The 10574-nt window shown below is 49.9% G+C and overlaps 1 protein-coding gene across 1 annotated transcript; it reads right to left on the minus strand.

Moving 5' to 3' along the window:
* Positions 1-176: 176 nt before the first annotated feature.
* On the minus strand, positions 177-8583 carry LOC310744404 (tubulin alpha-4A chain). Its single transcript, XM_083575758.1, has 4 exons — positions 8381-8583; positions 2794-3016; positions 1859-2007; positions 177-1214 (listed from the first exon to the last, which is right to left on the minus strand). The coding sequence occupies exons 1-4, from the start codon at positions 8381-8383 to the stop codon at positions 243-245; spliced, it is 1347 nt and encodes a 448-aa protein (XP_083431884.1). The 5' UTR covers positions 8384-8583; the 3' UTR covers positions 177-242.
* Between the last annotated feature and the right edge of the window lie 1991 nt (positions 8584-10574).

Genomic DNA, 10574 nt, shown 5'->3' on the forward strand with positions numbered 1-10574 from the left:
CCACCAATTTGCTCAGCTTTAGCTGCTATGGCTGGCACCTTCTCTTTTCTAAATCCTTCAAGGTGTAGGGTGTGTGGAAGGAAATGGCCATTATGTGGCAACGAACAGCGCTTGAAGCTGTTCCACCAGCAAGGTGAAGCTGTAACCCTATTCAAGAAAGAGGCATACCACAGAAATTCAGATAAAACCAAACATACTTTATTGAAAATGAAGGTCCATCAGACAATGTGCAGCATCTAGAGCTACTCTTCTCCCTCCTCTTCATCCTCATATGAATCAATGCCCACTTCTTCATAATCCTTCTCCAGGGCGGCCATGTCTTCTCGTGCCTCGGAGAACTCCCCTTCTTCCATGCCTTCCCCTACGTACCAGTGGACAAAAGCCCTCTTGGCATACATCAGGTCAAACTTGTGGTCCAGGCGGGCCCAGGCCTCAGCAATGGCGGTGGTGTTGCTCAGCATGCACACTGCCCGCTGCACCTTGGCTAGGTCTCCGCCTGGGACTGCAGTGGGAGGCTGGTAGTTGATGCCCACCTTGAAGCCTGTGGGGCACCAGTCCACAAACTGGATGCTGCGCTTGGTCTTTATGGCGGCAATAGCAGCGTTGACATCCTTGGGCACCACATCGCCTCGATACAACAGGCAGCAGGCCATGTATTTGCCATGGCGGGGGTCACATTTCACCATCTGGTTAGCTGGCTCAAAGCAAGAATTGGTGATCTCCGCTACAGAAAGCTGCTCATGATAGGCCTTCTCTGCAGAGATGACCGGGGCATAAGTGGCCAGAGGGAAGTGGATGCGAGGGTAGGGCACCAGGTTGGTCTGGAACTCTGTCAGGTCCACATTGAGCGCCCCATCAAAGCGAAGCGAGGCTGTGATGGAGGACACAATCTGGCTGATAAGGCGGTTGAGGTTTGTGTAAGTTGGGCGCTCAATGTCCAGGTTCCTGCGGCAGATATCATAGATGGCTTCATTGTCTACCATGAAGGCACAGTCTGAGTGCTCAAGGGTGGTGTGTGTGGTGAGGATGGAGTTGTAGGGCTCAACCACAGCTGTTGATATCTGAGGAGCTGGGTAAATAGCAAATTCCAGCTTGGACTTCTTGCCATAGTCAACCGAGAGCCGTTCCATCAGCAGGGAGGTGAATCCTGAGCCAGTGCCTCCCCCAAAGCTGTGGAAGACGAGGAATCCCTGGAGTCCTGTGCACTGGTCAGCCTGTTGGGAGAATGCAAAAGAAATTGTTGCTAAATATTAGCTTCTCTCAGATTGCAGTGCACTGTACTATTATGATGTGAGACACAGCAGAGATATATTCCTAGATCCATAAAGTCCAGACTTCACTAACCTGAAGCTTGCAATTAGCCACTTAATTGCCTAATGATAGTATTTCCTTGCCTCCGGAAACTCACAACTCTGCATGGACCAACCCATGCCCGGTAACCTCCCCCTCTCTCACATACACAATCTAGAAGAGCTAGCAGCTCTTAATTAGGAGGTGCTGTTGCTGTTATTACACTTGTAGCAATGAACAGTGTACCCACCGCCTCTTCTGGTTGGGGAAGGGATGGGGAAAGTATCCTAGCAGCACAAGTGTGATCCTTTCACTTCATGCAAAGTGCCCAAGAAGTGGAAAAACTCTCCCCTGTATGAGTGAAAGGCAGTGAGCAGTGGAGGCAAAGAGAAAGTAGAAAGCCGAACACAGATAATGTCTAAAGGAGGGTGAGGAACATTTTCAACTCAAGGGTGTCATTGCCTCAGAGGGAATCTTCCTTGGGCCACATGCTAGTGGCACATTGAACCAAGAGACAAAAGTGAGTGGACCTGAATTTCTATTCCCATCCCACACCACGACTATATACCAGTTTCCGGATCCTGTCCAGCACCAAGTCAATGATCTCTTTGCCAATGGTGTAGTGCCCGCGGGCGTAGTTGTTGGCAGCATCTTCCTTGCCAGTGATCATCTGCTCTGGATGGAAGAGCTGGCGGTACGTGCCAGTACGAATTTCATCTGCATAAAAAAGGGGTTGGAATGCAAAAGAAATTATCAGTATGGTGGATATTTCAGCCTCTTTAAGTGGGTAAGCAAATTGAGGAACCCTGACACACCTACCCAAAATGGGAAGTGTGATCACCTGCAGCCCAAATTCCTCAAAAGCTTACAGTACCCAGAATGTTCCTTGCCCAAATCACTTTACTAGCAGGTTAAGTTAATACAGTCTGCCTCTCTGGTCAGTTACTAGTTTTGATGAAATCCCACTATAAGAATCGAGTGGGAGTTGGTAAGTTGAACTCCTCCACTGCATGCTGCCAGATCCCACTGTCACAGTTGCCATCCACCCAGAGTCCTATAGATGGGGAACTGCAGACCTAGTTTGCACCCCTCAGACTCAAATTTGGCCTAAAGTCTGCCAGCTACTGACCTAGTGTCAGAATCAACGTAAAAGTTGTGCAAGCAGCAGCCAGAGCTGTTAAGTCTGGCTGCTGCAACTGGGGTTTGTGCCCCCCCAAATGACTTGAGTACTCAGGTAGAGCCCCAGAATAGTATTTGGAGCATGATCTTCCATCTGACAAATAGAAAGGCTTGCACTGGCAGGATGGATGTAATAATGTGGCATTGAATTGCACCCTCAGTGTTCAAGGATTCCTTAGCCGCTAAATGGATCAAGTATTTGCCCTGACCTTCCAGAAGTGGGCCCAGATCCCTGCCCAAGCCAGACCCAGGGCCAATGAGAGGACTAACCGCTGGTGCCCCCCAGAGAGCTTTTGAGGCTCAGATTCCTGCACATGCACTCACCAATCACGGTGGGCTCCAAGTCCACAAAGACAGCCCGGGGCACATGCTTCCCAGCTCCAGTTTCACAGAAGAAGGTAGTGAAGGAGTCATCCCCACCACCAATGGTCTTCTCACTTGGCATCTGTCCATCTGGCTGAATCCCATGTTCCAAGCAATACAGCTCCCAACAGGTGTTGCCCATCTGCACGCCAGCCTGGCCGACATGGACTGAGATACACTCACGCTGTGGAAAGAGAGAAAGAGTTGTGAGCCTATGGCAGAAAGAAGGGAGGGGGTAGAACCATCAAGACAACTCCTAGCCAGAAGCCCCAGTGGCAGCTCGTGCACACTTGTTGGTTTTAGCTGAATGCCCTTTCCTTGCTAAAGGGTTGCCAACATTTTTGGTCCACTGGGCACATTTTGAATTCTGAGCCAGTGCTGTGTGAGCATGGCATAACAAAAAATTAGAAGAGTATTTTTTGCTCCCCTCCAGACAACCACATGGTTGACATGGGATGTCGCCTGTGTCCTGCTGGTTCTGATTGTGGAGATCTCATAATATTTATTCCGCACACATACACTGAAGCTGTTGCTGGCTAACCACAGGGAACATTCTCCAATACAGTCGTACCTTGGAAGTTGAACAGAATCCATTCCAGAAGTCTGTTTGACTTCCAAAATGTTCAAAAACCAAATTGCGGCTTCTGATTGGCTGCAGGATCATAAGCCACGGAAGCCCCGTTGGACATTTGGGTTCCAAAAGAACGTTCACAAGCTGGAACAATCACTTATGGGTTTGCGGTGTTTGGGAGCCAAAACGTCCAAGTCCCAGGGCGTTCGACAACCAATGTAGCCTGTACCAGTAAAAATATAAAAGGGGGCCCCATCATCTCTCCTTTTCTCACTGCCCAAGTGCATTTCTCTCAATCGCACACATACAAAGCATACTTGAGTGCACACACACACACACACACACACACACACACACACACAGGTGAAGGAAGTGCTTGCCATTAAAAAATAATCCATAAATACATGGTGGCCTATGGGTGCCCATGGGCACCACAGCATCTACAGACCCCCAGGTTGGCAATTTCTGCCCTTGCAATTCACCTGTTAGGAGTAGCCACCCCTTGGGGCGAGCGATCTAGAGAATTTCAGAGTGGCAGTTTAAATGAACACTAGAGGCAAAATAACTCCATGTCTTGGTGTAGTTTTGCCTCTAGTCAACCAAACCAGGCAGCAGCAATGTTGTAGCATGAGAGTCAGGAATACAGCTATCCACTTCCAAAAATGAAGTGCCAAAGCAAATTTGCTAGATTGGAGGGAATGCACCTGAGCTGTGCATTACACTGAAGAGTGCCAATCTATCCCTAATTTAGTCACATTGTGGTGATTTTAGAATTTGGTGCAGCAGTGACTGAAGTGAACATTTAGCAGCTTTGTTAAGCTGTCTATTGCACATGGAAGCCACAGGGGAATGAGCAGAAGCAGTCACTCGGTCGGTACTTCCAGCCTCTTACGCCCACACTCCAGAGTTTATTAAAAATGCATAGAGATTTCTTCAGCATTCTCCTCTCTCCTGCTTCACACGGCACACATTTATTCTACACATTTCATAAACCACATTCTAGCACCACCCAACATAGGGAACCACATCAGGGCAAAACATGAGAATTCATTCTCATTCCCTCTCCCTGTTCCCAGGGCAAAGGCGCCTGGATCCCCACACAGGTGACATCTAGTCACCTCCTGCCTGGCAGCCAAGACAGTGATGACAGGCCTGCGTAGGGCTCACTTATTCAAAATTAGATCTGAATGCTCAGAATGACTTTTCTGTCAGGCTTTCCCAGCGGGATGAATAGGCCATTTGTGTCTGTTTTGTATCATTTGTAAAGCTCCTCTGTTATTTTTTGTAACTGGCTTTTAGTTATATTTTGTACATCACCTTGGGATGCATGTGGAAGGCAATTCATAACACAAAAAACAGCAGCATGTTGATGAAGGCTTGCACAGACCCAATGAATGGGAAGCAGAACTGGGGTGTGCGAGAGGAAATTGGAAAGGCAGGGAATAGCCAGATCAGGGGACACGAAGCCAACACACTCAGGTTGCTGACTCAAGGCAGCCCTGACTCTAACTGCAAGTCATCATCATGTCATATTGTAGTGGCCAAGCAGGCAACAGCCCAAGCGAAAATTCCTGAGGAGCTCCTGTGACCGGTGAGTTTATGCCAGCCGGTGCAGTGTGGGTCTTGCCATCATAATTTAGGTCAGGGTCAGGGAGGGTAGCTGTTTACAGAGCCACCCAGCTTGTTGGGCAACCCAGCCCATGGAGTTAGCAATCTTCTTGCTGTGACAGTTTTGGCCCATCTCCAGGACTCAAGCTGAATGGGCCTAGGCACATAGATCACCCTGCTTTCAGTCACCTCCCACTTCCGCCATTGAGAGAGAGTCCATACGCATTCGAGGGAGAAAGAACCCGTTGGCCGCTCATTGCAAGTAATATTGGCAGAGCTAGAGGAGCCAGACTGACAGGCAGGGAAATGGGAATGCTACATACCATGAATGGTGGGGGGAGGAAAATCCACACTTAGGATTGGGGCTCCGTGCCTATAATAACTAGCTACAGTTGTAACATTGCTGCCATGGTAAACCCGTTTTCAGATTGCATTACTTTAGACTGTGGATGGGGGAATCATACGGTCAAATGCTTCTCCACAACATGCTCTCCACTTAGAAAACTAGATAATGGGGAGAAGGGATAGTGGGCTAGTTCTGGGTGGGTTTTAGGCTCTCTTTAAGACCATCTCTATTAAGTTACACCTAACATATGAATCTAGCACAGATTCCCCTTTGTCAGGTCTTCACTTCACCCGTTTATGGTTGGAAGAGTCTGGCTTCACTCACTGTGGGGGTTGGTACCAGGGTGAATAGAGAAAGGGGGCACATTTCCCCTCAAAGAGCATAGGTATGAAGCCTATGGCTTCATTTCAGAAGGGGCACAAGTGGAACCAGATCAGTGCACACGTTAGAAGGACAAACCATCCAACCACTGCCAAAGCGGAACATCCACGCTGGGACAAAAATAACCTGCCACCATACCACAGAGGTGACATTCCATCCTATAAAATCATGCCTGTTTTGGTGCTCCTTTTACGTGCCTTTCCCTTACACGTCTCACCAAGGAACCAGCTCATTCAAGGTACACTTGAACCCCCAAGAGTTTTTGTCAGACATCTGCACTGTATTTACACACGGTTAGGGAAAGTGGTGCATTGCAGGGAGCATCATCACCAGAGGCAATGCCATTCACACTGCACACAGCTAAGGTCTGGCCACATTCCCAATTATGCTCCACAACAGAAAAAAGATTCCAGGCACAAAGTTTGGAAACAAAGTTTTGAATTCCATAGGGAATCCCTTTTGAGCAAGATGAAACTGAACATCTTAAGTACCCCCCCCCCACTTTAGAGTAACAGCAATTGACTAACACTTTGCTTGGGTTTCATTTGAGGCTATTTTGCTTCAGTGTATGTTTCTATAAGGATGAAGGTTTAATTTGTGTACTTTTATGTGTCAAAAGTGTGCTTTTCTGTGCAAGTTCTTATATTTCAAGAATTGGCATCTACCGGAGTTCACCAGACACAATAACTTTTAATTCCCCATTTTTTTAAAAAAACAACAACAACCCCAACAGCATCCATAAGTGACAGCACTTAAAAAACCAAAAACCTTAAATATCAATAACAAAAAAAATCAATTGCAAAAAGAAGATGCATCTCCAAATTTCCTCAGGCAAACTGAGAACAATGTAATAGTTATCTTTTGTAATGGCCAGAGGCTTGACAAAAACTGACTGAGCATAATGGCTAAGACCAAGCTGCAAGCCACTGAGCCCCAGGTTCAAGTTTTCCTATGCACTTGGCCTTCAGCAAGCTTTTATCTCAGCCTCAATTCCAGATATAGGAATTTTGAACTTCCTTACAGGGTCGGTAAGAGGATTAAGGGGAAAGCTCTCTAACCACTTTCAAGTGCTAGGTTGACCAAAATAAAAACCGAATAGTGAACTAAGCCCCCCTTTTTCAAGGGTTCCCTGGCTTTACAACAGTCAGAGGGGCTGAAGAGAGGTGCACCTCATTCCCCTACTGCCGGGTCTCTTCGGCTACTGCTCTGCTATCGGCTTCCCAGCACCAGAGCCACTGATACAGACCAAGTTAGCGAGGAGAGGAACTATCTGGCTGAGAGAGCAGCGTTTTGTGGTCACAGAGGGCGAACAGTTTTCAGCCCCTCCCAGGGGAGGGGGATTCTCAGAACCCACACGGATACATCGGCTTCTTGCTTTCGAAATTCGAATTAAACCCTCCGACTATTGGCTAACTAGAATTAACACCGGATTTTTAAAATGGCTCTCTTCCGCTTTCCGCTCAAACGCATTTTTAAAAAACGCATATTCAAAAGTGACGCAGTCCAAAGTCTTTTTTTTTTTTAAGACATTGCGTCACTTGCGAAAACGCCCCGACGGCCTCCAGGGAAGCTGCTCCCAGAAGGTGGGAGAACGAGTCTAGCCGCTAGGAAGCGCCGGGGCCCCGCCAGGCAAAACTCCTCGCCCGGGTGGGATCGGGGCTGGCGGCTGAAGGCGGCTTCCTTCCTCGCTCATTCGCGCGTCTAGCCCGGGACGGCTAAATATAGGAGCCCCTCCCGCAAAGTACGAAGATTCCCTCGAGATGAGACGGGAGATGCGATTACCTACTTTGGACTGGAGCCCAGCCGCCTGCCCAGCTATTTGCAGCCCTGGGATTTAGCTGGAAGCGGGGCGCCCGGGCCCAACTCTCCCTTCCTGCGCAACCTGCCTATTAATAACTTTCCCAGCCCCCGCAGTCTGTGGGCGACGATCGGTAACGGGGAGGGAGCGAGAGACACGGGAACATTTGCCGCACGACTCTCCAGAGCGCGGCGCCCCGCGCCCTCGGGGGCTGACCCCAACTTCCTTAGCCCTCTCCTCGACCTCCGCACGAGTTGGCCGCCCGTGCGCCTCCAAGACAGCTGTCCCTGCTCATTACACCAACGTGGCTGTAAGCGAGGCGCCCAGGCACCGAGCGCGCAAGCGAGTCTTTCCGGGCACGCGGCCAACTGCGATCAAGAAGCTCAGGCCGGGCCTGCCGGATCCTGTTCTGCGGCTGCTCCGCGCGCACCACCACCACCCCACCGCCATTTACACGTGCGTCGAGGGCAGCTGCCGCGCTCTGCAGTGCGCACTTCGAGGGTAGCCCCCAACTAGCTCCCCTGACTTTTGCCCCTGGGCCTGGAGACACCCTCGCCATGTTTGTGGGCGAAGGGGCGCACCTAATTCCCGCCCTAAGATCAGGCGGCAACCTGGCACCATCCTCCGCGTTTGCCCCGCAGGAAGGCGGGAGCGCTTCCCACCCGCCCCGACGGGCACCTGCCGCGGAACGTGCCAGCAGCTTGCGCGGACGCGCAGCTTGGAGACCGCAAGCCGAGAGGCGGGCGACGCGCTCCCCCAGCTAGGGAGAGACGTCGAAGCTCGCTAAGGAAGCAGCCCCCAAGCGCTCGGTGCGCTTCCCTCGCGCAGCCCCCTTCCCGCTCACCATGATGAAGAACGGCGGGGCTGAGAGCTCACGCTGAGTCGATGCGACGAAGTCTCTGTGAGAAGCAGCTACGCCTGCTCTAGCCCGCCCTGCCGCAGTGGGTTTATAAAGGAGGGGGCGGGCCTAGAAGGTGGCCCCGCCCCAGCTCCTCGTTGGTGTTTACCGGGAGGCAAGACGCCTAGAGAGGAGAACTAATCATTTCCAAGGTGGCTGCTTCGTCTCCAAATCGAAAGTCACCGTGCAGACTCTTTCATCACCAGACGCAGCAGGAGGAAGCGAAGAGAAACGGCTAAATGGGGCTGGGACTCCTTCCGTAGGGGCATTTAAGGGAGGGGATTTAAGGGAGATGCAGCTTTAGAGAAAAGCGCCTGCAAAAATATCTTCGAAAAGGATGGGGCCTGCTGCACCCAGGGGGGCTGCCCCATCTCCTTTGCACGTTGGTCAGCTTAGTGGTAGGAGACACGGAAGTCCAATGTTTTAGCAGCTTCTTCACAGGCAGAAATTAAAAGCTGGGTTGATTTATTTCTTAACTGTGGCACCCCTGTGTTAGCAAAACCTTCCTATACCACATAGTTGTAAAAGGTACAATACCAATGCTGATTTCAAACTGGTGTGGGAAAATGTTGCTGAACTACAACTCCCAGCAGCCCCAGCAAGCATAGCCAGTGGCCATGTTCAGCAACATCTGGCAGGCCATAGCAATCCAAGGTGTGGCCTCACCAATTTCTTAGTGTATTCTAATAGGTCTGGCCCTGCCTTCTGTATCTGTCTGGAAAATTAACAAGGCAGCCACGGAAACACACACACATACACAACCATGGGGAACTGTTGCACCATGTAGCCATTTTTCATAAGAGAGCCGTATGCACCACATGAGTATGTCTCTATAGGTTAGAAATGTCATTGTTAAACTATGCTAAACCCCTGGTTTCTTTGGGAGGGTTTGTCAATGGTCCATGGCATTGATTTACGGCAGGGATATCCAATGTGATGCCCTCCAGGTGGTTTGGACTGTAACTCACATCAGCTCCAGCCAGCGTGGTTAATGGTCAGGAATGATGAGAGTTGTAGTCCACGACATCTTGTGGGCACACTGTTGGCTGCACTGGGTTGGGAAACATGTTGTGTGGCTGCCCCCACATTGATGGGGAGAAAGGAAGGTGCAAATTCACATTTAGATCCAGTGTGGAGAAGCCTAGTGGGACTCGCTTCTGAATAAGCTACTTGTTTGCTTATTTAAAACATCCATGCCCTTTCCTCAACAAGTCCAAGATGGCTCACCATGTATGGAAGGTGACTCCAGCAGGTGTAGCTTGTCATGCAGGCTATACCTGCTGAAATTTCCTCTTCTGCAAAACTGTCGAAAGATGGAGAAGCCCTGCCCTCTTTTTCATCAGGTCACCCTAAGTTGAAACAATAACTATGGCTGCTGCACTCACATACCCATTTAGCTGAGAGTGGGCCCCACTGAAATCATTGGGCCATACTTTTGAATAGACACGGATAAGATAATGCTGTTAACCATTTTGACATTAACAATATATAAAGTGATCATAAAACATTAAAACAATGAATAAAATAAATGAAGCCAGTGGCAGTGGTTTCAGTAAGGGAGTTGTGCACTGCTTACACGCAGTCCCTGTTAACAGACTGGCAGCGGTATTCTGGGCCCAATATTGCTGAGCACCCTTCAAAGGCAGCCCTATGCAGAGTACATTGCAGCAATCAAGCTGTGACGTAACAAGTATATGCTACCTGGGCCAAGTCAGCAGTTTCTCCAGAAGTAGACACAGTTGTGCGACAGCACAAGTTCCAAACCTTTTAGGAGTTTCCTTACAATCAAGTGTCACATCCATTTTGTTAAATAAATAAATAAAACAAAACAAAAGCTGGGCAAAGGCCACATCCAAGGTCCTGAGCTGCTAAGGACTGGGCTGCTTAAATTGGGTTATGCCTAGAGTCACGTTTGTCAATTGTGCCCAGAAGGCAGCCAACTCTGAGGTGGGATCAGGATGCAGGAAGTCCTAGCAACATGACACTAGCTGGAAGCAGCGGTGGAGCATATGCCCGCGCTGCCCAGGGCGGGTGTGCTCCCTAGGAGCATGGGGCGTGGAGGGTGCCCTCCCAGGTGTGGGATAGCCGCTCGGGTGCATGGACCAGAGTGCACGCCCTGCAGTCGGGGGCAGAGCAAGCC

This window comes from Podarcis filfolensis (assembly GCF_964270895.1).
Source record: "Podarcis filfolensis genome assembly, chromosome: 1".
NCBI lineage: Eukaryota > Metazoa > Chordata > Lepidosauria > Squamata > Lacertidae > Podarcis > Podarcis filfolensis.

Excerpts from the sequence above, each read along its gene's own strand:
- LOC310744404 (XM_083575758.1), bottom strand. Across the intron at positions 2,008-2,793 it reads CTTGGAGCCCACCGTGATTG|ATGAAATTCGTACTGGCACG; the intron begins GTGAGTGCATGT and ends TTTTTTATGCAG. Across the intron at positions 1,215-1,858 it reads TGGACAGGATCCGGAAACTG|GCTGACCAGTGCACAGGACT; the intron begins GTATATAGTCGT and ends TTCTCCCAACAG.